The sequence below is a fragment of the Hevea brasiliensis genome, chromosome 13, assembly GCF_030052815.1.
Source record: "Hevea brasiliensis isolate MT/VB/25A 57/8 chromosome 13, ASM3005281v1, whole genome shotgun sequence".
NCBI lineage: Eukaryota > Viridiplantae > Streptophyta > Magnoliopsida > Malpighiales > Euphorbiaceae > Hevea > Hevea brasiliensis.
The window spans coordinates 8,103,141-8,130,828 of record NC_079505.1 but is presented as its reverse complement, the minus strand read 5'-3'; the positions used below and the strand labels follow the sequence as shown (position 1 = coordinate 8,130,828).

At 32.7% G+C, this 27,688-nt stretch overlaps 1 protein-coding gene and 1 pseudogene across 4 annotated transcripts; both read right to left on the bottom strand.

The window, feature by feature from the left end:
- LOC131169100 (choline monooxygenase, chloroplastic-like) lies at nucleotides 1-27,688 on the bottom strand (annotated as a pseudogene).
- On the bottom strand, nucleotides 9,599-12,370 carry LOC110644675 (choline monooxygenase, chloroplastic-like). Of its 4 annotated transcripts, XR_009142443.1 has the most exons (5): nucleotides 12,030-12,370; nucleotides 11,703-11,748; nucleotides 10,281-10,348; nucleotides 9,964-10,176; nucleotides 9,599-9,698 (listed from the first exon to the last, which is right to left on the bottom strand). XR_009142443.1 is itself a non-coding variant. In XM_058131744.1 (3 exons), the coding sequence occupies exons 1-3, from the start codon at nucleotides 12,313-12,315 to the stop codon at nucleotides 11,456-11,458; spliced, it is 363 nt and encodes a 120-aa protein (XP_057987727.1). In that variant the 5' UTR covers nucleotides 12,316-12,370; the 3' UTR covers nucleotides 11,116-11,455. The 4 variants fall into 4 exon arrangements, 1 of the variants encoding a protein (XP_057987727.1); XR_009142444.1 differs by lacking the exons at nucleotides 9,599-9,698; nucleotides 9,964-10,176; nucleotides 10,281-10,348 and adding an exon at nucleotides 11,116-11,596 and having other exon boundaries at nucleotides 12,098-12,370; XR_009142445.1 differs by lacking the exons at nucleotides 9,599-9,698; nucleotides 9,964-10,176; nucleotides 10,281-10,348 and adding an exon at nucleotides 11,116-11,596 and having other exon boundaries at nucleotides 11,708-11,748; nucleotides 12,098-12,370.

The following is a 27,688-nucleotide window of genomic DNA, read 5'->3' as shown; positions in this document are numbered from 1 at the left end:
TTGAGGAAAAGAATCACCACTCAACATACAGTAAAAATAAAAAATTCCACAACCGATTTTACTACTCCAACACCAATTAGAAGACTCAAATGTAACACGTTAATAACACCTCAAACAAGTCAGTTTCAAAAACCCCAAGAATAAAAAAAATAACAATAATAAAGAGACCAGCAGCACCCAATGACAGAGCAAATCAAATTGCAGCATTAGAGCGATGAACCTGATAAGATTTAATCTGATTTAAGAAAAATAACAACGTTGCCTCGTCCGATTCAGAATTCGTCAAACCCAATTCCTTCCCAATCCCCAACATAGTTGCTTCAGAATTTACATCCAAACCCGCATCATCTCGAGAAGTTTGGTCCTTTGCATGTCTAAGAATAACTCAACAAATGTCACTCTTGTCCAGTTGTTCAGTCAGACAATTTCCACATTCGGTTTGAGGGAGACATCAGTAAAACTACTTCCACCTTCTCGATTGGTCCTACCCACTTTAATTTGTTTTTGTCCCTTCTTGCCTCCCCTGTTCAATTTGGGTGAGAAATATAGCAAATCAAAGAGAAGCTTACGCTTGCCCCACTGCTTGAGGATTCTAGAGGCTCAAGTTTTGAAAGGAAGCACACCCTAGTTTTTATCAGCTGAAATGGATGAGTTTTTGTCAGTTGAAATGGATGTTGGTAAGAGAGGCTCACCTGAAATTTCATGTCTAGATATTCTTCATGATTTGGGCTGTTATAAGGGATGAGATCCGAGTTTTGATTAGAAGCCTGTTATATTGTGAAAGCTCATTAGCCATGGGCTCCTTATTAGTAGCCCAACCATTACTCTGTAGCTCGCAATCTTCCAAATTAAGGGGAGGTGGAAGAGAGAGAGTCTCATAATTGTTATGGTTCTCCAAAAGCTCAAGTGAGATATCCAGTAAGATACCAGGAGGGACCCCATCATGCTAGTTACAAATAGGATGAAGGCCATGTAGCAACTCTCCACTCTTGGAAGCCTCAAAACAATCTCCCGTTAATAAAGAATCAGATGATTTGGCCTCACTCACTTGGTGACTTGGAATATCAGATTCGTTCTTCTTGAGTATTGCCATTGATGAAATCTGTTTCAGGGAATGAACTCTCGCTCGAGGAACTCACCATTGGTGACATATTAGAGGCGATGAGAGCTTCACTGCAATTGTCTTCAATAGCCGTCATAGGAAATTTAGAGTTTCCCATATATATTCAGAGATGAGGTTGATATAAGCACTCTTGCAATATTTAGTCTATCCAAATGTTGTTCAGATATTTTAGAATCCCAGTGCTGCGGAAAGTTTTCTCTCTTTTAAATGACTCTCAAACAGAAAATGTTTCAATTATGCAACAACATAAAATTACAGAATACAAAGACTTATATTGAGCCAGTTGGCAACCAAAAAACTAACAAGCAATGTGATTGTTAGAACAAATTAGTCTTAGAACTCTTCATCGACATTACCTGCATAAAAATTTTGAGATCTCTTTATAACCTTTTAGATTATCTGGTCTCAATAATTTTATAATATGAAAATATTTACAAGTTTTGGATATTGATGCAAATTTAATATCTAACAGAGTTGAATGAAAAAAAAAATGTCCATACAACAAAACACCAATTAATTCAAAATTAAGATTTAGTTATTACTTATTTGTATTTATAGTTTTGAGGTTGTTCTTGAATTTGTCACACAGTATTAGACTCCAACTCATTTTCTTTGTCATTAACTCTTCATAATCTCTTAAGTCTTTGTACTCTTATAGGGCTTGCATTTCTAACACTGATCAAAGTTATTTGAGTTCTTTCAATGGACTAGGTCCAGCCTATGAAAAATAAGGGTTGTCATTAGAAATTGCCTTGAAAATCAGGGAATTGGGGCTAGAGTTATAGCCTTACCAAATCCTTGTGTGGCTTTGGCTTATAACAGATGGGCTTATTAAAAAATATTGGAAAAATTATTATTTAATTTTTCCATTTTAACAAATCTTACAATTTAGTTCTTAAAAAATATTTGTTAGTTAATTGTTATATTTTTGTTTCGTCTATTATTTAGTCCTTTTTTCCAGTTTAAATCAAGTTTTCTGTCCGTCAATGTATTTAAAAGAAAGAAATTACTATTATGAGAACTAAATAGTTCAAAAACTTATAAAACAGAGTGACTATATAGTTGTATTTTCAAAATTACAAGGACTGAATAAAATTTAAACTAATGCCTAAAATGACCAGAGAGACCAAAAAGTAAACAAAACAAAAATATAGAGCCTAATCCTAAAGACTATTGTATAAAATCTTTTTGGTAGAAGGAAGCTAATTGAAAATCCTATTGTCTATGTGCAATGTGGCTTCTTTTAATAATATATTGGTTTAACTTTGCTTTGAACCTTAAACTCTTAACTTTTTGCCATCATTGATTCAATAATAAGAGCAGATTTAAAAACTGTATTTTAAATTAAAAATGTTTTGTGGGTAGTGGGTTATGTGATGTGGGATTGTCAAACTTATAGATCTTATTTTATGCACCCTAATCAAGATTATTATTTGATTAATTAATTTTTATATTTAGAAAATATTTGGACGTTAAAATTCAAATTCTTTTAGCTTAAAAAATTATATGAAATGTGCGTAAAGAATCAAATATGATGCTTTTTTGTATTGGAAATAGACAAAGGGGTGGGTTTAAACCTTTTGTTGTTCTGTTGCTCTCTATCATAAAATTTCTAGAAATAACTCCTAACAAATTATTTACACCTTTGAACTACTCTTAGATTTTAAAATTAAAAAGTGAATTATCACTCCATATGATTTTCTTCCATTCTTACCCACGTGAGACGGTCGAAGCTTTGTTTAGTTTGTAGAATTAAATAACATGGAAATTAAATATTCTATAGATTAGCTATTAGTCACTAAATTTGTAATTCAAAAGAATATATATCAACTCAACTCAACTCAACTAAGCCTTTATCCCAAAAATTTGGGGTCGGCTATATGGATTCGCTTTTTCCACTCTGAACGATTTTGGATTAAATCCTCAGAAATGTGTAATGCTTCTAGGTCATGTTGTACTACTCTCCTCCAAGTCAATTTAGGTCTACCCCTTTTTTCTTTCTATCCTCTAACCTAATGTGCTCTACTTGTCTAACTGGAGCCTCCGTATATCTACGCTTCACATGACCAAACCACCTCAATCTCCCTTCTCTCAACTTATCTTCAATTGGCACCACTCCTACCTTTTCTCTAATACTCTCATTACGGACTTTATCTAGTCTAGTATGGCCACTCATCCACCTTAACATTCTCATCTCTGCAACTCTTATCTTAGATGCATACGACTCTTTCAGTGCCCAACACTCACTACCATATAACATAGCCTAGTCGTATGGTCAGACGGGTAAAATTTTCCTTTCAATTTATTGGGAATCTTACGATCATATAAAACTCCTGTGGCACGTCTCCACTTCAACCATCCGGCTTTAATCCTATGACTAACATCCTCCTCACATCCCCCATCTACTTGAAGAACTGAGTCTAGATATTTAAAGTGATTACTTTGAGACAGTACCACTCCATTCAAACTAACTCCTTCCCTATCACCAGTTTGGCCTTCACTAAACTTGCAATGCATGTATTCTGTCTTCGTTCTACTTAACTTAAAACCCTTTGACTCTAGAGTACTTCTCCAAAGTTCTAGCTTTCTATTGACTCCTTCTCGTGTCTCATCTATCAGAACAATATCATCCGCAAACATCATGCACCAAGGAATACTCTCTTGTATATGTTTCGTCAGTTCATCTAAAACTAATGTAAAAAGGTAAGGGCTTATGGCTGATCCTTAGTGTAATCCAATTGAGATCGGAAAATCTCGTGTCCCCTCCCACTGTGCGCACAATAGTAGTTGCTCCTTCATACATATCTTTCAATACTTGTATGTACCTAATAGATACCCTCTTTTGTTCTAACACATTCCATAAGACCTCTCTTGGAACACTATCATAAGTCTTCTCCAAATCAATAAAAACCATGTGTAGATCTATCTTCACATCTCTATATTTCTCCATCAAGCTTCTAATGAGAAAGATCACTTTCATAGTTGAACGACCGGGCATGAAACCAAATTGATTGAGAGAGATAGAAGTATCCTGACGTAGTCGATGCTCCACAACTCTCTCCTACAACTTCATAGTATGGCTCATGAGTTTAATTTCCCTATAGTTTGAGCAACTCTGTATGTCTCCCTTATTTTTAAAAATAGGTACTAAAATACTCTTCCTCTATTCATCAGGCATTTTTTTTGAGTTTAGAATCTTATTAAATAATTTAGTTAACCATGCCACTCCCATATTTCCCAAATACTTCCACACTTCAATTGGTATTTCATCGGTCCACAGGCTTTACCCACTTTCATTCTCTTAAGTGCTTCCTTTACTTCTAAAGATCTAATCCTTCTAGTATAATTCACATTCTTTTCTATTGTTCTATAATCTATATTCACGCTATTACCATTTTGACTATTATTAAAAAGATCATTAAAATAAATTCTCCATCTTTCTTTAATGTCCTCATCTTTCACCAACACTTTTCCTTCTTTATCCTTAATGCACCTAACTTGATTGAGATCTTGACATTTCCTTTCTCTCCTCCTTGCTAATTTATAAATATCTTTCTCCCCTTCTTTAGTTCCAAGTTTCTCATATAACTTTTCAAAGGCCTGTGCTCTTGCTTAACTAATCGCCTTTTTGCCTCTTTCTTTGCTATCTTGTCTTGTTCATATGTCTCATTGTTATCATATTTAGGTAATTTCTTATACCATTCCCTTTTTCTCTTCACTGCCTTTTGTACTTCTTCATTCCACCACCATCTCTCTTTTGAGGGTGGTCCATGTCCTTTAGACTCTCCAAGTACTTTTCTAGCTACTTCTCTAATATTTGATGCCATCTGTATCCACATATCATTGGCCTCCATATCCAGCTTCCATACTTGGACTGAGAAGCTCATTTTTGAACTTCAATTGCTTTACTCCTTTGAACTCCCACCACTTTGTTCGAGCTACACTATTTCTTCTGACCTTACTTGAATTGTTCCTAAACTTGACATCCAAGACCACCAACCGATGTTGACTTGTTAAAGCTTCTCCTGGAATGACCTTGCAATCCTTGCATAGAGCTCTATTTGTCTTCCTGGTTAAGAGGAAGTCGATTTGACTTTTATGTTGCCCACTTTTGAAAGTTACTAAATGTGACTCTTTTTATAAAGTAGGTATTTGCTAGTATTAGGTCGTATGACATAGCAAAATCCAGGATGCTTTTTCCCTCCTCATTTCGACTGCCAAAACCAAAACCTCCATGAACATTCTCATAACCTTATCTATCACTTCCTACATGTCCATTCAAATCTCCACCAATGAAAACATTCTCTTCATTCAGTATGCTTTGCATTAAATCATCCATATCTTCCCAAAACCTTTGTTTACTCTCACTGTCTAGTCCTATTTGTGGGGCATAAGCACTAACAATATTTATTATTTCTCCTTCTAGTACTAGCTTTATTAGTATAATTCTATCTCCTACTCTTTTCATAGCTATTACTGTGTCTTTCAATGTCCTGTCTATGATTATGCCCACTCCGTTCTTGTTTTTTTTCCTTTCCGGTAAACCACAGTTTGTACCCTGAATTACCCACTTCCTTACTTTTCTCTCCTACCCATTTAGTCTCCTGAATGCAAACAATATTCACCCTTCTCCTTTTCAAGGTATCCACAAGCTCCATTAATTTTCCTGTAAGTGATCCAACATTCCAAGTACCAAACCTGATCCTCCTCCTATCCTGCTCCTTCCTAATTGGTCTCCTTCTATGATATCTTCTATTGTTTTCTATGTCTATCTTGTGTTCTATTCCACTATTTGTTCTACTATCTTTCCTATGGACTAACTTCTTTACCCACACCCGTCCATGATGTGGGAACCCTTGCTCACTTAACACCACACCCGGGCGCCGGCATAGCACGTCGCTTTCGGTGAACGCCCTACACCCTTGCATATTTCTCACTACACCCGAGCTCCGATGTAGCGCGTTGTTAGTAGAGGACGCCCCAACGTTTATATCATTTGAATCCATATCATAGGGTGTGACGAAATTTTTACGCTGTTGTCACCTACCGCAACCCTCCTCCTTTATCCGGGCTTGGGACCGGCTAAGCGCAAACTACTTAGGCGAAGTTCAAAAGAATATATATCCCATCCAATAAAAATGTTTTTTTGTTTTTTTTGATAGCAGAAAGATAATAATTATTGCATATTAAAAGTTTTGATAAAAATATTAAAAACAATGAAATAACTATTTCTTGATATTATTTCCATCTTTTCACATGCTATTTCATAAACCAAACAGAGCAGAGTAAAATAACTTATCTACATATCCCACTAATGATCAGGCCTTGTATGGTAACATTAGTGCTGTTAACTGTTTTAGTAGCTGTCAATTGTTTTACCAGTTGTTAGTTATTAGATATTAGTCATTTAAAGTAAAAGTATTCAGTTAAAATGACTAGGGGAGAGCATTCGGTCGGTTCGGTTCCGAACCGAACCGAATACCAAAAACCCAAAAATTGAATCGCTTAAAAATATAAACTGAACCGAACCGATCACCCAAGGATAACCGAACCGAACCAAACCGAAAAATAACGGCTCGGCTCGGTTCGGTTCCGTTGCATTAAATCGAAAATATTAGAATTTTTATTCTTTGGGCTGGGCTTTTGCATCTTGGGCATTGAGGCTTATGCATCTTGGGCTAAAAAATTATTTGGCCCATTTTATTATCTGGTTTAATCGGCTTAATCGGTTTAATCAGTTTTAACCGATAAAAAACCAAACCGAACCGAAAATTGAACATATTAAAAGTTACAAACCGAACCGATTGAACAGAAATGGCTCAGTTCGATTCGGTTTTTTGATTCACACCGAAAACTGCACAGGCCTAAAAATGACTGTTGAATTAGTTATTAAATGTAAAAATAATGATATCATCTCATTAACTTTAGTCAAATTACTCACTCAACCTCTAAAATCTATAAGGAGTAATTTTTCATGAATCACCCCCATAACCTCTAAGAACTAGTATAAATGCTAAGCTACTGAACAATATATATAAGAGATGAGTCAAAATACTAAATACCACCTTAAAAGTTATTGCCAATCAGGACTTTAATATAACCAAACTACATAGAGCATGAAAGAGGCTACAAATTAAGGGTCCATAGTTTTCGATTCTAATCAAATTGAACTGAATTAATTCGAATTTTATCTATTTTTTCATTATTGATTTTGATTTTGTTCATTTTTTAAAGAAGTTTCAATTAATCGATTTGGTTTAATTTATTTGATCAAAAGATCCAACTAACTGAACTGACTAAAATTTAAAACCCATAAGGGAGCTTAAGCCTAAGTGTTAACCCATATATAGTCTCATGTTTGCCCAACCTCAATAGGCCTTTCCATGGTGTTAAGTCTCCATCTTTAGTTGAATCAGTTGTTCTACTCTATAGACTTCTATTTGCCTCCCTCACCCACCCTCGTCCTTCACTCTTAACTCTTTGTCTACATCCAGTTGCCTCATTCCGTCCTTGTCAGTCGTCTTACCGCTTCCCTCACACTCGCTCTATCTGTCTCATCCTTGTCCCTCACTGTCTCTATCTGTCTCGTCAACACTTGGCCTCCTTCACCCACGCTCTCTATCTGTCTCACCCTCGTTCGCTTGCTCTATCTCACCCCTGTCCCTTGGTCTTTGTCTCGTCAACGTTGTCTAGTCTCCCTCCCTCTCTTCACGATTCCTTTGTCATTTGGTCTAAGTTTCAATGGATTGTGATGATTGGGTTTTGTTCAACTATTGACACTAAACAACAACGTTTTGTGATTTTTGGTTCGATTAAAAAAATGATGAATTAAACCGGACTGAACCAATTTGATTCAGTTTGATTCAATTTTACTATTGACTTTCATTTCATAAGATTTTGATACAGATCAATTAGGTTTGGTTTGGAACCAAACATATCGATTGCACAACCCTATTTGCAATTATTTTGATTGTCTTCATCTTATAGTATCAACAATAAAACCGATGAGGAATTGAAATCCCTTGTATAAAACCAAGTACCAAGAACTTGATGTACTTGATATTCATTTGCAAAAATGGGGGGATTGAGTACTTGAAGATCTTGCCTAAGTTTGTGAGTGCATGATTGTACTTGACACTGAACATGAAACTTGTGATTAAGGCATCAGGACACTCACATTTTAAGGTTATCATGAAGCAATTGGTGGAAATGATGCATAGCTTTCTCAACTGTGGGAGCACATCTACCGCTACAATATTCTGGAGATTCAAGACCACTCTGAACGCCTTCATAAAGCATAATATCCTCAATCTGCAAATCATGTATAAGCCCCAAAGATCTGCAACATAGCTAGTAATTTTACAAGAAAGAACTGTAATCTATCTGTACCTGTACTCTTTCACTATCTACTACTCCTTTCAATGAAAGCTTTGTCATCCTGAGGAGACATATTAATATAGATATCATTAGACTGGGTTCCTGTTAATTACATTCAGTAATTAATAGCACGCATGTCAACAATTTGAGTATGTGTTATTGGTTAAAACCAAGGCAACTACTCAGTTTAGCATCTATGAGACAGAGAGAGAGAGGGGCAGTCACAATATTTTTAGATCTTAAATATTACATAGTGCAGAATTAGTAAACTTGAGATGGTACCTTGTGATAAGCCTCAATAAAGTAGTCAAATATCACTTGGCATTTCCTGGCTCCGAGAAGCAGCACAAGGTTGGTGTCCATCCAAGGCCCATATCTGTAAAACCCAGAAATGGTTCAAAGTACAAAAGAATGGGAACAACAAATAAATCAGTCATTATTATTACATCTTCCACCCAATTACGTAACTGTTAATCATGAAATTAGGATAAATGAAAGCACATAAAGCTTTTGATCCAAGCCGAACAAAATCATCTTCACTTCTAGCTGAGCCACCTTCACATCTTTGGATAGTGACCTTTTCGTATATCTATCTCAAAAAAAGCCGTAATTTAGGTGGAGGACAACCGCACTTACTATGAAATGTCAAAAAAAAAATGACGCTTTTATGTAATAAATTGGGTTAATTTCATTAAAGGACATTTTTGTCCCTCAATTTCAATTTGTATAAGTAAAAAAGCTCAAAGTTTGATTTTGATTCAAGAAGATTGCTTCTACAAAATTTTTGTAGACATTTAGCCAAATTCTTTATGTGACGATAAATATAATAGCTCTAAGCCTACAAAAATGTATTTGAAAAATTTTACTTGGTTATCATGTAAAAAAATATTATTTATATTTTATCAAAATCTAGCATTGATGATTTATCGAAATAAATTAAATTTGGGAATTTTACTGATAATTGAAATTTAGTGAAAATGCTGAAATTGGAGACCATGAGCAAAAATCATGGCAGTCTTATAGATCTATCATAATCAAGTGCTACAATTGATAAAGCTAAAACAAAATGTTCAAGAATGACAAGGAAGCGCGAGAGGCATACTATGGTGGAGTAAGAATCAAGCTTCAAACCAGATGCCAAATCTTTATGTGCATATGGAACATGGTAGCCACCATCTAATTAGTTGTCGCAAAACATCTGAAAAGGAAGAAGGGGAATTAGCAGTCCATGAAATCAAGTCACACAATGCAATTAATGGATATTGGTTTCAGTGTCTTAAGTCTACTGTAGAGTGAGCTCATTGCCAAGGATGATGAATATATGAATTCATTCACCGCGAGAAAACATACAGAGAACTGAAAGGGACCTCATTCACCTTGAATAAATGGGCTCCTGTCTAAAATTATTGCTATTAAAATCAAATGCCAAAATTCAGTAGTACACTCATATTGAAGCATCTTACCTTCCAGTTACATTCAATATTGTATACACATCTACAAACATAACTCAAAGAAAAATCAACTCCATTGGTTTTCAGTGTATCAGAACAGCTACCAAGCCATTCATTTTCCACCATATTGCCATCAACTTCCTGATAAGGTGAATTTTCTTTGCCCACATTGAGAAGAACAAATGGCCCCCAAGTAGCTACATTTAGTGGAACAAGCCCAAACTCCTACGCTCCAAGCAACAGAAATTAACTAAATTATCCATTGATCATTAATTTGCCATATATTAATGGAAAATGATTACTACTCTAACATTTCAGCAAACATTTACATTGAAATTTTGCATTCCTGTTATTCTTGTTGTTTAAGAAGTGCTCCATCTAAACCATAAGTCCAAGCCTGCATAAAAAGATTGGATACACATTAAATCATGAACTAGCTTATTATAAGAATAGATGCTAAAATTCAGTATATTCATATGGCAAAGCAAACTCAATTCCTTCAGTTATGAATTCTATATATTTAAGTTATGGTTTAAGGGAGGAAATGAAATGAAAAGAATAGGAGATATTACCCATGGTAACTTCTTAAATCCTAGAGAGATGTAAGGTTGTAAACAGTCATATATTATGTGCTAGTGAATAATGTAAAGCTTGGCTGGAGGAAAATAAAATGTATGATAGAAAATAGACCAAGAAAAAAACAAATACCACAGATTATGACTAACATTGCTCCCACTAGTCTGATGATGTAGCACTTGAGGTTAGAATTCATCAATCCAATTCAACTAAATAAGCAACATTAGAAAATTTAGCAACCAAACTGTGTTTCAAAATCTAGGTACCACTGCTATGCTAACAAACCATGGTCAACTATAAAAGTTCCAACCTTGTCCACCTTCGAAGTGGACTGATTTAAGCATTGTCTACTGTCTTCTTGTTGGCTCAGAGAAGGAACGCCTAACCCGCCACTAATCACTTAATGAATCACTGGAGCAATTATTTTGGTTTATATCCATCACACAAAAGCTGTTCCTAATCTAAGACGAACCATGATGTTTTGGCAACAATCAAGGATGAATATATATACATACACAATATACATACATACATATACATATATGACATGTCCCAAACCTTTTCCACCTGATGCATCTCTCCATAATATGAGGCCTTGTAACCCATGTATCCAGATCATTAAACTTTGATCATCATTTACCTATGATATGAATTTGCCATATCCTCTTTATTAACAATGTGGTGAATCACAAAGCACTATTGCAAGAGATATATATAGCTGAACCTATACTATTCTTTGTTTATGATCAAGATCAAAAAAATGCAAGAAAAAGGGCTGAGGGAATTCCAAAATGTTTGCATGAAGCAGCACAAATAAAATCCCATGGTAAGGGCATACAAAGCAAGACTTTTTCCCACTTCCCGATGCAAGAAGAGAGCCATGATGGCTGCACACATTGTGAAACGCATGAACCTTGCCATCATCATCTCAACACACAAGAAATTCTATATTTCCGAATCTGCCAGAGTTAATCCTCCATTAGGTTCTCAGAAAACGGGGAAAAAGATTGGTTGAAATGCATACAAATGGAAGTCATATTCAAGCATTTCCCTTTCTTCTTCTAAGAACCTAATGGAGCCCAAATGATTAGCAACATTTAAATGACAGCATACTGAAAGAAAGCAAGAACAACAAAAAATAAAAAGAACCAAATTTTTTACCAATATAAATGTACCTTACTGTGAAAAAGCCACGAGGATCCTTTATCTGTTCAGTGTATCCTGAAATTCAACATACAACCCAAAATTGGTAAATAAGATTCTACTTCTCCTGTGTTACGATATGTTTGATGTATGCTAATCGCTAGGAGTTGAAGCCTCCACTTTATGCATAATGAAAATACAAGGCAAACCCAATTATGCTCTGAATTCAATATTTCAATTTAGTCTTAAATTGCCGTATTTGATAAAATCATACCAAATTATCAAATTTTTTGTGTTATTAACTATTTTAAGCAACTTGAGACTCCTTTTTTAAAAAAAAAAAAAAAAAAAGAACTAACCAACAGCTTGCCATCCTCCATAGAAGATACGATGGAGCTCATAATCGTAAAATGAAGGGTCGGTGTACCAGGATCTGGGTGGAGTCAGGGTTTTCTCTATCGGAATACGAGGGTCAAATTCATTGACGAGTTTCTGACAATGAGTATGGAGAGAGCTTGGATTGTGAAGAACACAGCATGAGACCTTGAAGGGCCGATTTTGAGCAAGAAATGAAGTATGATTTTTAGGTTGAAGCCTGCGACTGGTGATGAGCTTCAAAGGGATCACTGCGGTGGCAATGGCCATTGTCTTCGCTACGACGGTTGCTTCAAAGTAAACGACATCGACATTCCAGTGTACTCGTGTCTCAATATAAAGTGGGCTTCGATTCATTGACAACGATGATTCACGACTTTTACCCTATGTTTAGATATGGGAAGGAAAAGAAAAATAAAGGGAAAATAAATTTATTTTATTTGCATTTAAATATAAAAGGATAAAATAAGAAAATTTTTTTTCTTATATAATTGTCTTTCTCCTTTCATGACTTGTCCAAATGATTTATTAAAGTCCGAGTCTTATAGAGAGAAAAGCTAAAAAAGAACAATAATTAAAATTATAAAAAAATAAAATTTTTATGAAAAAAATCAATTATATCCATTATTATTAGAAAATTTATATATTAATATTTGAAATAAAATAAAATTTTTATTTAAATATTTGTAAATTTTAATTACTAAATTTTATTTAATATCAAAAAATTATTAAAAAATAATTTTTTTAATTTAAGTTTCGTTTAGATTAGAAAAAGGGTGAGTTATTTTTTAATAATTATATTAATATATATAATTAATTATTCACTAGAAAATTATTTAAAAAATCTAAACATTTATTTTTAAAAATGTTTCTTATATTTAAAATTTAAGGGTTTTAATAATAATAATAATAATTTATAAATAATCGTATAAAAATAACTAAAAGAATAATTTTAATGACATTTTATGTAAAAAATAAAATTAATTTGTGCATAGCAAGGATTCACTTCTCTTATTATACAAGCTACAATGCCGTGTGGGTAATTTTTTTTTTTATTAAAATTTTTACAATATTACAAATAAATGAAATTTTTTTACATTTATATATATTAAATGAATTTTTTTTATACACTTAAACTATATCTATATAAATTGTCTGGAAAAAAAAATATAATGCTATGATTTTATAAATTAATATGCTAAAATAATTTTGAGAGGGTTCAACCAATTGAAATAAAAAAGAAAGAGAACAAAAAATACCAAATAAAATTTCTGCAATATTGTTGCTGAAATAGTAACTCATAATTGAGTTTTGATATATATAAATAAGATTGATTGCATATGTGTGTAAAATAATAATAATAATAATAATAATAATAATAAAATTATATACCCTCCCATCTCCTTCTCTCCTTTTTCAATTTTTTTTTATCTCATTTTTATGAATTGATATTTTATATTTTTCTCAAAAAGTAGTTGTCCTTATACTCCTTTTTTTTTTTATTCTTCAACACTGAAAGAATACTATCATTTTTTTAATTATTTTAATTATTGGCTCAAATAATTTTATCATTTTATTGTGATGTAAATAATGTGAAATATTTAAATTTTTTTAACTTTATTATGCATTCAATAAATTTTTATAATATTGACACCCTTAATTTTTGTTTTAGTTTAACTATACTCTATGATGATATTTTTTAGCATTGATTCATTTAAAATATATAAATAATGAGTGTAATTATTTTTTTTTCTAAATTAATATTGTATTTGACTTAACCAATGGTTAAGTTAAAAAATTTATTTACTAGAGTCATTTATATAATTAGTCAATTTTAAGTATATGTATATAATTATATAAACCAATATATATATATATATATATATATATATATATATAATAATTAAAATTTGAAAGAATTGTAAATAAAAATAATTAATTTTAAAAAATAAGTCAATTTTAGTATTATTTTTTGTACAGTAGATTGAGGAAATAAGAGTCTTAAATTTATTCTATTAGATAAGTGATATTTTTTCAGTTATTAAATTAATTCATGCTACACTCAAGTCAATAATTTTTACTATAACGGTTACAAAGGTAGAATTATCATATATTAAGAAATTTTATCCTATAATTTGATAAAAGTTAAAAATGTAAAAAAAAAAATTTTGATAAGAATAATAAAATAATATATTGATATGAAAAATTTTAAACAGTAATATATATTACACTAATTAATATTAATTATTATAAAATTTTAGTGGTAATTAAATTTAATATTTAATGTATATATATATATATATATATATATATATATATATATATTATAAATTATTTGTTGTAGCATGTGTTTAAAAAAAGAAAAAAAGGATTAATGTAGTATTTATTATTTTAAAATAATAGATATTATATAATTTTGTCATTAAAATAATTTGATTTAATTTAAAGAGATTTACATATCCCACATCGTTTAAACGTAAGAAATGAAAAGGATTAATATAATTTGCTTTAAGACGATACCGCGCGTACCCTCCAAGTAAAAGTTTGCAAGAGCAAAAAATGGAAGTAAAGGAGGGTAGTGATGTACTTTTCTTATGGAAAATGACTAACTTGAGAATGGAGATGGAAAAATCAGAGGAAAATTGAAGAATCCAATTTTTAAAATTGGATCTACACAAGAGGTCAGTAAAGTGGACTTTTTTATTGAGGTGATGGTGATGTTATATGTATGGATGATGTTTTATGGTGATGTTATATGTATGATGTTTTATGGTGATATATCCAAAGCTTCAGTGAAGGAAGATCATCTCTCTCTGCAGCACAGCAATACACCGACCGCTGCACAACAACTTGTATAGTCAGTTCAGGAGCTTCAGCACCTGCTTGCCAAGCCAAATGTGTGTAATAGTCTCTTTCCTCTTTCTTTATTTAATTTCTCTTGCAATTTCATTTCCTGTTTTAACAAATTAGGCATTTTGCCTCTCCCCTAATGCGTGTAACTTAACTATTAGGCATTTTGCAATTTCATCTTTGTCTTTTCGGTTTAATTTGTCTTTCAATGACTTACTCATTTCTCAGGTTGCGATCCTTTCTTGTAAGCATGAAGTTTTTCATTGATTAAAACAAAGATATGTATGAATTTTTAGTTGAAGTTGTTGATTAAATTAGTCCTAACATTTGCTTAAAATGATAAATAAATATGTATATGCTAAAACTCTCAAATTAATACTATAACACACTTTTTTAAAATTGAAAAATTTTGATTTGATATAACCCTACTAGATACAACCACTTGTATTTCATTTTGATTTGTGTAGAATTTAAAAAATTGATAAAATAAAGAGTTCAATTCAGCATTGATTTAAATTTTGTATGATCTTATCTCTAAACTCATCTCTCATCTCTTTAAGTTAAATCAATCAACATAAATTTTAAAAAATAAATGAATATGAATTATTTGAAAAAAAAAATAACATTTTAATCCAAATGACTAGTAAATCATATATTTTAAACCGTAACTCTACATCTAACATCTGGGCTTATTAAAAAATATTTGAAAAATTATTATTTAATTCTTTAATTTTGATAAAAATAATTTTATTGATAAATAATTTCCAATTAAGTTGACTATAAAAGTGAAAGAGAGAAAGAAAATAAAAAGTGGAAATTTTATTTTTGAGAGGGAGGGCAAAAGGTAATTTTGTTTTCTTTCTATAAATATTTAATTTTTTGGGCTCCAATCATTTTCCCAACACTAGTATTTTTCTTCCCATCTATTTTGATGCATGAGTTTTTCATGGATTAAGACAATGATATAAATGAGTTTTTTTAAGTTATTTATTAAATTCAATCCTAACATTTGCTTCAAATGACAATTATTTGACTAATTATTTTTTAATTTTATCAATTAAAATGTTAATTGATAATTATTTTAATTTCAAATTAAAATGTTATTTTTATAAAAAATTACATTGAATTTTTAAATTAAAATTCGAGTTAATCAGATTAATCTATATAAATTATCTTCATGTTAGAATCTTAGAAGTATAATATATAAATATAATTATATCAACACAAAAATTGAGATGAAAATAAGGCTGGAGGCTTAATTCCTTCGAGCCACACTTCTCAAGTTCGATTTCCAGTTTCAACATTTGTGTTCTCTTTTTATTTAACTTAACTAATCCTAGCTGTCCATTCCATTTCTGATAATCTTAGCCCTTGTAAGTCTTAGTATACCTAACCCTAGCCTCATCCTCACACGAGTGCTCATCTCCTCTAACTTTCTGCCGATTATGGATGTCTTCCCTGCATTCTCATTTCCATATATTTTTTTTTCTCCAGCAAGCCCTTGTGGTCTCTTTTGATTTCTTCCCCATTTCTAGATTTCTTTGATTTAAAGCCTCTCTATTTTATATTACTTTTATTTTTTTTTTATTTATGTAGCCCTTAGTATCTTTTCCATCAATCACCACTCTCCTCTCATCAGCTTGTCCTTTCTCTTCTCAGTGGCCAGTGGTCTCCTCTATGATTTTGGGAGATCATATGGCCCCAGTATCAGTAACAATTCTCCTTTTGCATGAGCAAGTCATAAGTGGCAAAGAGGACAACAGTTCTCCTCAGAGATTTTTGGAAGTTACTTTCCCTTATTAGCCTAGATGGAAGAAATTTTTATGTTTAAATCTATGCTACTTAATAGGTTTTATTAATTTGATAGGTTTGTAAATGATGATATTGTATTTTGGTATTTAGTTAAATACATTAGATTTGTTCTTTTTTTTTAGGCCTTTACTGCAATACATCAATTTTTTTTTTTTTTATGTGTTTGCTGTAAATCTATGCCTTGTGATGCTTGAACCTTGATGTTGAATGTGATAAATGTGTCGTGAACCTTGCTGTTGCTTGCTTTTGTTTTCCTTCAGAAGATACGAACTTTTTCCACTGCTTTTGTTTTCCTTCGGAAGATATGAACTTTTTCCATTGCTTTTGTTTATCTCTACATATTTACTCTTTGAACTAACTATTTTTAATAACCTCCTCCTCTCTCTTCTTTTCTATACATATAAATCAGGACACATGAGGAAATATTATCTATCCTTCAAATATTGTTTTCCCTTGGAGATCAGCTATCTTGGAAAATGAAGATGTTGGTGGTCACTTTAATCAACTATGCAATAGCTATCGCAATTGAACATGAACTCCAAACTCATCCCAACTCAAATTATAAAACATGTGCTAGAAATATTAGTCTCCTATTGGGTTGCATGGCAATTGTGATGTCGGCTTTGATTCATGTTCTCATCTATGGTGTGTTACTTCTAAGTTTATGGGTCTACTTGGTTACACGAGTAGCATGCAACCCATATCAAGACTTATATCTATTAGTAGGCGAAGATTTGCAACACTTAAAGGAGCTAGCTGAAGATGCAATACAAAGGCTATTTGGTAGGCAGGAGTAAGCCATCAAACCAATTGTCCAGTTAAGTATGTCATTCTAATAAACCTATTTTGTCTTTACAATTTTAGATCTCCCTATAAAATGTATGATTTTAGGAATAATTTTAAAGGTTTAAATATGATAGTTTAGACCATATTGATGTATCTGGAGTTATAGAAATAATATTTAGTTGTTGAATTTTGACAGGGTGTTTATTGAAATTCTGAATTTATTTATATATCTATTGCATTTTTAAATCTCCCTCTCTCATTTTTAATCTTTGATGCAAAGAGGATTTTGATTTATGTGTTGTTTGTAGAGAAAGAGATAGAGAGAGGGAGAGAATTTTTTATTAAATTTTTTTTTAACAGCATTGAATTACAGTATTTGAGTTGTAGAAATAATAAAATTACTTATCTCCCTCATCACAGCAAAATACCCATCTCATTTCCAAGGTGTGTTTGAGAATAACATTGGCTATTGAATCTATACTCAAAACTCGTAAATCAAATTGTGTTGATCTTAGTCCCAAGCTTTGGATGGTTTCTTCTAGGCTAAGGACCTGCATATTAAATGGGTAGCTTGGAACTCATACCAAGATCTTTACCATTTGCTACTCCAAGCATTTGATGAGCTGAAGATACTTTCATGAAGTTCATTTTAGTTAGTAAAAAATTAATAGTTTCAGTCATCTCCTGAGGGGCTCTCTGGCAATTGTGCAACTTGTTTGGATTCTTTTCCCATCTTTAGTGTGTTACTTTTGAGTTTATGGGTCTACATATTTATACGAGTAGCATGCAACTCATATCAAGACTTATGTCTATTACTAGGTGCAGCATTACAGCACTTAAAGAATCTAGCTGAAGATGCAATCCACAGATTGGATAGGCTAGCTACAGTTGTTAGATATGGCAGGAGTGAGTCACTAAATCAATTGTCTAGTTAAGTATATCATTCAAGTAAATCAGTTTTATCTTTACAATTTTAGATGTCTCTACAAAATATTGCAGAATTTTTGATAGAGCGTTCATTATTTTCAATACACAAAATAATAATAATAATAATAATAAAAGTACACATAGCAAGCATGAGCTAGCAACAAAACAAAATGAGATAAAAAGTCAAAACAAAGCATACACTGGTCAAAGAGAAAGACCAAGTAATCAATGACAAGATAACAGCAAAGGTAACAAAACTCAACACCAAAACTGAAAGACACGGTAGATGCATCTTAACTTCCTCAAGAAAACAAGTTGGCTTAGCCCACAAAAACAACAGCCAAGATGTGATTCTCCTGAGAAAAAAGAAAATTACACTGGACCTTGAACAATTGAACCAGCAAGAAGCAAGAACACTTCGCGAAGAGAACTGGAACCCACAAAGCATGAGGACAATCAACCAACAGAACTCCTTAAGGCTCTAAAAACCAGAGAACATGAGTGAAAATGCGTAGAAACATTCAAGCTTGCCTCAAATCAGAACTGGATATTCCAACAGACATATCCCAACAAAGAAGAAATAGAGTAAATAAAATTGCGGAAACTTGAGGAAAAGAATCACCACTCAACATACAGTAAAAAAAAAATAAAAAATTCCACAACCGATTTTACTAGTCCAACACCAATTAGAAGACTCAAATGTAACACGTTAATAACACCTCAAACAAGTCAGTTTCAAAAACCCCAATAATCAAAATAATAATAATAATAAAGAGACCAGCAGCACCCAATGACAGAGCAAATCAAATTGCAGCATTAGAGCGATGAACCTGATAAGATTTAATCTGATTTAAGAAAAATAACAATGTCGCCTCATCCGATTCAGAATTCGTCAAACCCAGTTCCTTCCCAATCCCCAACATAGTTGCTTCAGAATTTACATCCAAACCCGCATCATCTCGAGAAGTTTGGTCCTTTGCATGTCTAGGAATAACCCAACAGATGTCACTCTTGTCCAGTTGTTCAGTCAGACAATTTCCACATTCGGTTTGAGGGAGACATCAGTACAACTACTTCCACCTTCTCGATTGGTCCTACCCGCTTTAATTTGTTTCTGTCCCTTCTTGCCTCCCCTGTTCAATTTGGGAGAGAAATCTAGCAAATCAAAGAGAAGCTTAGGCTTGCCCCATTGCTTGAGGATTCTAGAGGCTGAAGTTTTGAAAGGAAGCACACCCTAGTTTTTATCAGCTGAAATGGATGAGTTTTTGTCAATTGAAATGGATGTTGGTAAGAGAGGCTCGCCCGAAATTTCATGTCTAGATATGCTTCATGATTTGGGCTGTTATAAGGGATGAGATCTGAGTTTTGATTAGAAGCCCGTTATATTGTGAAAGCTCATTAGCCATGGGCTCCTTCTTAGTAGCCCAACCATTACTCTGCAGCTCACAATCTTCCGAATTAAGGGGAGGTGGAAGAGAGAGTCTCATAATTGTTATGGTTCTCCAAAAGCTCAAGTGAGATATCCAGTAAGATACCAGCAGGGACCCCATCATGCTAGTTACAAATAGGATGAAGGCCATGTAGCAGCTCTCCACTCTTGGAAGCCTCAAAACAATCTCCCGTTAATAAAGAATCAGATGATTTGGCCTCACTCACTTGGTGACTCGGAATATCAGATTCGTTCTTCTTGAGTATTGCCATTGATGAAATCTGTTTCAGGGAATGAACTCTCGCTCGAGGAACTCACCATTGGTGACATATTAAAGGTGATGAGAGCTTCACTGCAATTGTCTTCAATAGCCATCATAGGAAATTTAGAGTTTCCCATATATATTCAGAGATGAGGTTGATATAATCACTCTTGCAATATTTAGTCTATCCAAATGTTGTTCAGATTTTTTAGAATCCCAGTGCTGCGGAAAGTTTTCTCTCTTTTAAATGACCCTCAAAAAGAAAATGTTTCAATTATGCAACAACATAAAATTATAGAATACAAAGACTTATATTGAGCCGGTTGGCAACCAAAAAACTAACAAGCAATGTGATTGTTAGAACAAATTAGTCTTAGAAATCTTCATCGACATTACCTGCATATAAATTTTGAGATCTCTTTATAACCTTTTAGATTATCTGATCTTAATAATTCTATAATATGAAAATATTTATAAGTTTTGGATATTGATGCAAATTTAATATCTAACAGAGTTGAATGACAAAAAAATGTCGATACAATACGACACCAATTAATTCAGAATTAAGATTTAGTTATTATTTATTTGTGTTTATAGTTTTGAGGTTGTTCTTGAATTTGTCACACATTATTAGACTCCAACTCATTTTCTTTGTCATTAACTCTTCATAATCTCTTAAGTCTTTGTACTCTTATAGGGCTTGCATTTCTAACACTGATCAAAGTTATTTGAGCTCTTTCAATGGACTAGGTCCAACCTATGAAAAATAAGGGTTGCCATTAGAAATTGCCTTGAAAATCTGGGAATTAGGGCTAGAGTTATAGCCTTACCAAATCCTTGTGTGGCTTTGGCTTATAACATATGGGCTTATTAAAAAATATTGGAAAAATTCTTATTTAATTTTTCCATTTTAACAAATCTTACTATTTAGTTTTTAAAAAAATATATATTAGTTTATTGTTATATTTTTGTTTCGTCTATTATTTAGTCCTTTTTTCCAGTTTAAATCAAGTTTTTTGTCCGTCAATGTATTTAAAAGAAAGAAATTACTATTATGAGAATTAAATAGTTCAAAAACTTATAAAATAGAGTGACTATATAGTTGTATTTTCAAAATTACAAGGACTAAATAAAATTTAAACTAATACCTGAAATGACCAGAGGGACCAAAAAGTAAACAAAACAAAAATATAGAGCCTAATCCTCAAGACTATTGTATAAAATCTTTTTGGTAGAAGGAAGCTAATTGAAAATCCTATTGTCTATGAGCAATGTGGCTTCTTTTAATAATATATTGGTTTAACTTTGCTTTGAACCTTAAACTCTTAACTTTTTGCCATCATTGATTCAATAATAAGACCAGATTTAAAAACTGTATTTTAAATTAAAAATGTTTTTGTTGGTAGTGGGTTATGTGATGTGGGATTGTCAAACTTATAGATCTTATTTTATGGACCCTAATCAAGATTATTATTTGATTAATTAATTTTTATATTTAGAAAATATTTGGACGTTAAAATTCAAATTCTTTTAGCTTAAAAAATTATATGAAATGGGTGTAAAGAATCAAGTATGATGCTTTTTTGTATTGGAAATAGACAAAGGGGTGGGTTTAAACCTTTTGTTGTTCTGTTGCTCTCCATCATAAAATTTCTAGAAATAACTCTTAACAAATTATTTACACCTTTGAACTACTCTTAGATTTTAAAATTAAAAAGTGAATTATCACTCCATATGATTTTCTTCCATTCTTACCCACGTGAGATGGTTGGAGCTTTGTTTAGTTTGTAGAATTAAATAACATGGAAATTAAATATTCTATAGATTAGCTATTAGTCACTAAATTTGTAATTCATAAGAATATATATCCTATCCAATAACAATTTTTTTTTTTTAACAGCAGAAAGATAATAATTATTGCATATTAAAAGTTTTGACAAAAATATTAAAAACAATGAAATAACTATTTCTTGATATTATTTCCATCTTTTAATATGCTATTTCATAAACCAAACAGAGCAGAGTAAAATAACTTATCTACATATCCCACTAATGATCAGGCCTTGTATAATAATATTAGTGTTGTTAGCTGTTTTAGTAGCTGTCAATTATTTTACCAGTTGTTAGTTATTAGATATTAGTGATTTAAAGCAAAAGTATTCAATTAAAATGACTGTTGAATTAGTTAGTAAATGTAAAAATAATGATATAATCTCATTGACTTTAGTCAAATCACTCACTCAACCTCTAAAATCTAGGAAGAGTAATTTTTCATGAATCACCCCCTTAACCTCTAAGAACTAGTATAAACACTATGCCACTGAACAATATATATATAAGAGAAGAGTTAAAATACTAAATACCACCTTAAAAGTTATTGCCAATCAGGACTTTAATGTAACCAAACTACATAGAGCATGAAAGAGGCTGCAAATTAGGGGTCCGTAGTTTTCGATTCTAATTAAATTGAACTGAATTAATTCGAATTTTGTCTATTTTTTCATTATTGATTTTGATTTTGTTCATTTTTTTAAGAAGTTTCAATTAATCGATTTGGTTTAATTTATTTGATCAAAAGATCCAACTAACTAAACCAACTAAAATTTAAAACCCATAAGGGAGCTTAAGCCTAAGTGTTAACCCATATATAGTTCCATGTTTTCCCAACCTCAATAGGCCTTGCCATGGTGTTAAGTCTCCATCTTCAGTTGAATCAGTTGTTCTACTTTATAGACTTCTATTTGCCTCCCTCACCCACCCTCGTCCTTCGCTCTTAACTCTTTGTCTACATCCAGTTGCCTCATTCCGTCCTTGTCAGCTGTCTTACCGCTTCCCTCACACTCACTCTATCTGTCTCATCCTTGTCCCTCACTGTGTCTATCTGTCTCATCAACACTTGGCCTCCTTCACCCACGCTCTCTATATGTCTCACCCTTGTTTGCTTGCTCTATCTCACCCCTGCCCCCTGGTCTTTGTCTCGTCAACGTCGTCTAGTCTGCCTCCCTCTCTTGACGATTCCTTTGTCATTTGGTCTGAGTTTCAATGGATTGTGATTATTGGGTTTTGTTCAACTATTGACACTAAACAACAACGTCTTGTGATTTTTGGCTCGATTAAAAAAATGATGAATTAAACCAAATTGAACCAATTGGATTCAGTTTGATTCAATTCTACTATTGACTTTCATTTCATAAGATTTTGATACAGATCAATTAGGTTTGGTTTGGAACCGAACATATCGATTGTACACCCCTATTTGCAATTATTTTGATTGTCTTCATCTTATAGTATCAACAATAAAACCGATGAGGAATTGAAATCCCTTGTATAAAACCAAGTACCAAGAACTTGATGTACTTGATATTCATTTACAAAAATGGGGGGATTGAGTACTTGAAGATCTTGCCTAAGTTTGTGAGTGCATGATTGTACTTGATACTGAACATGAAACTTGTGATTAAGGCATCAGGACACTCACATTTTAAGATTATCATGAAGCAATTGGTGGAAATGATGCATAGCTTTCTCAACTGTGGGAGCACATCTACCGCTACAATATTATGGAGATTCAAGACCACTCTGAACGCCTTCACAAAGCATAATATCCTCAATCTGCAAATCATGTATGAACCCTAAAGATCTGCAACATAGCTAGTAATTTTACAAGAAAGAACTGTAGTCTATCTGTACCTGTACTATTTCAGTATCTACTACTCCTTTCAATGAAAGCTTTGTCATCCTGAGGACACATATTAGTATAGATATCATTAGAATGGGTTCCTTTTAATTACATTCAGTAATTAATAGCACGCATGTCAACAATTTGAGTATGTGTTATTGGTTAAAACCATGGCAACTACTCAGTTTAGCATCTATGAGACAAAGAGAGAGAGAGGGGCAGTCACACTATTTTTAGATCTTAAATATTACATAGTGCAGAATTAGTAAACTTGAGATGGTACCTTGTGATAAGACTCAATAAAGTAGTCAAATATCACTTGGCATTTCCTAGGTCCGAGAAGCAGCACAAGGTTGGTGTCCATCCAAGGCCAATATCTGTAAGACCTAGAAATGGTTCAAAGTAAAAAAGAATAGGAACAACAAATAAATCAGTCATTATTATTACATCTTCCACCCAATTACGTACCTGTTAATCATGAAATTAGGATAAATGAAAGCACATAAAGCTTTTGATCCAAGCCGAACAAAATCATCTTCACTTCTAGCTGAGCCACCTTCACATCTTTGGATAGTGACCTTTTCGTATATCTATCTCAAAAAAAAGTAGTAATTTAGGTGGAGGACAACCGCACTTACTATGAAATGTCAAAAAAAAAATGATGCTTTTATGTAATAAATTGGGTTAATTTCATTAAAGGACATTTTTGTCGCTCAATTTTAATTTGTATAAGTAAAAAAGCTCAAAGTTTGATTTTGATTCAAGAAGATTGCTTCTACAAAATTTTTGTAGACATTTATCCAAATTCTTTATGTGACGATAAAATATAATAGCTCTAAGCCTACAAAAATGTATTTGAAAAATTTCACTTGGTTATCATGTAAAAAAATATTATTTATATTTTATCAAAATCTAGCATTGATGATTTATCAAAATAAATTAAATTTGGGAATTTTACTGATAATTGAAATTTAGTGAAAATGCTGAAATTGGAGACCATGAGCAAAAATCATGGCAGTCTTATAGATCTATCATAATCTAGTGCTACAATTGATAAAGCTAAAACAAAATGTTCAAGAATGACAAGGAAGCGCGAGAGGCATACTATGGTGGAGTAAGAATCAAGCTTCAAACCAGATGCCAAATCTTTATGTGCATATGGAACATGGTAGCCACCATCTAATTAGTTGTTGCAAAACATCTGAAAAGGAAGAAGGGGAATTAGCGGTCCATGAAATCAAGTCACACAATGCAATTAATGGATATTGGTTTCACTGTCTTAAGTCTACTGTAGAGTGAGCTCATTGCCAAGGATGATGAATATATGGATTAATTCACCGCGAGAAAACATACAGAGAACTGAAGGGGACCTCATTCACCTTGCATAAATGGGCTCCTGTCTAAAATTATTGCCATTAAAATCAAATGCCAAAATTCAGTAGTACACTTATATTGAAGCATCTTACCTTCCAGTTACATTCAATATTGTATACACATCTACAAACATAACTCAAAGAAAAATCAACTCCATTGGTTTTCAGTGTATCAGAACAGCTACCAAGCCATTCATTTTCCACCATATTGCCATCAACTTCCTGATAAGGTGAATTCTCTTTGCCCACATTGAGAAGAACAAATGGCCTCCAAGTGGCTACATTTAGTGGAACAAGCCCAAACTCCTATGCTCCAAGCAACAGAAATTAACTAAATTATCCATTGATCATTAATTTGCCATATATTAATGGAAAATGATTACTACTCTAACATTTCAGCAAACATTTACATTGAAATTTTGCATTCCTGTTATTCTTGTTGTTTAAGAAGTTCTCCATCCAAACCATAAGTCCAAGCCTGCATAAAAAGATTGGATACACATTAAATCATGAACTAGCTTATTATAAGAATAGATGCTAAAATTCAGTATATTCATATGGCAAAGCAAACTCAATTCCTTCAGTTATGAATTCTATATATTTAAGTTATGGTTTAAGGGAGGAAATGAAATGAAAAGAATAGGAGATATTACCCATGGTAACTTCTTAAATCCTAGAGAGATGTAAGGTTGTAAACAGTCATATATCATGTGCTAGTGAATAATGTAAAGCTTGGCTGGAGGAAAAGAAAATGTACGATAGAAAATAGACCAAGAAAAAAACAATACCACAGTGGCACAGCCTAACATTGCTCCCACCAGTCTGATGATGTAGCACTTGAGGTTAGAATTCATCAATCCAATTCAACTAAATAAGCAACATTAGAAAATTTAGCAACCAAACTGTGTTTCAAAATCTAGGTGCCACTGCTATGCTAACAAACCATGGTCAACTATAAAAGTTCCAACCTTGTCCACCTTTGAAGTGGACTGATTTAAGCATTGTCTACTGTCTTCTTGTTGGCTCAGAGAAGGAACGCCTAACCCGCCACTAATCACTTAATGAATCACTGGAGCAATTATTTTGGTTTATATCCATCACACAAAAGCTGTTCCCAATCTAAGACGAACCACGATGTTTTGGCAACAATCAAGGATGAATATATATACATACACAATATACATACATACATATACATATATGACATGTCCCAAACCTTGTCCACCTGATGCATCTCTCCATAATATGAGGCCTTGTAACCCATGTATCTAGATCATTAAACTTTGATCATCATTTACCTATGATAGAATTTGCCATATCCTCTTTATTAACAATGTGGTGAATCACAAAGCACTATTGCAAGAGATATATATAGCTGAACCTATACTATTCTTTGTTTATGATCAAGATTAAAATAATGCAAGAAAAGGGGCTGAGGGAATTCCAAAATGTTTGCATGAAGCAGCACAGATAAACTCACATGGTAAGGGCATACAAAGCAAGACTTTTTCCCACTTCCCGATGCAAGAAGAGAGCCATGATGGCGGCACACATTGTGAAACGCATGAACCTTGCCATCATCATCTCGACACACAAGAAATTCTACATTTCCGAATCTGCCAGAGTTAATCCTCCATTAGGTTCTCAGAAAAAGGGGAAAAAGATTGGTTGAAATGCAGACAAATGGAAGTCATATTCAAGCATTTCCCTTTCTTCTTCTAAGAACCTAATGGAGCCCAAATGATTAGCAACATTTAAATGACAGCATACTGAAAGAAAGCAAGAACAACAAAAAATAAAAAGAACCAAATTTTCTACCAATATAAATGTACCTTACTGTGAAAAAGTCACGAGGATCCTTTATCTGTTCAGTGTATCCTGAAATTCAACATACAACCCAAAATTGGTAAATAAGATTCTACTTCTCCTGTGTTACGATATGTTTGATGTATGCTAATCGCTAGGAGTTGAAGCCTCCACTTTATGCATAATGAAAATACAAGGCAAACCCAATTATGCTCTGAATTCAATATTTCAATTTAGTCTTAAATTGCCGTATTTGATAAAATCATACCAAATTATCAAATTTCTTGTGTTATTAACTATTCTAAGCAACTTGAGACTCCTTTTAAAAAAAAAAAAAAGAACTAACCAACAGCTTGCCATCCTCCATAGAAAACACGATGGAGCTCATAATCGTAAAATGAAGGGTCGGTCTACCAGGATCTGGGTGGAGTCACGGCTTTCTCTATCGGAATACGAGGGTCAAATTCATCGACGAGTTTCTGACAATGAGTATGGAGAGAGCTTGGATTGTGAAGAACGCAGCATGAGACCTTGAAGGGCCGATTTTGAGCAAGAAATGGAGTATGATTTTTAGGTTGAAGCCTGCGACTGGTGATGAGCTTCAAAGGGATCACTGCGGTGGCAATGGCCATTGTCTTCGCTACGACGGTTGCTTCAAAGTAAACGACATCGACATTCCAGGGTACTCTTGTGTCCTTCTGTTCTTGTCTTGGTGTTCC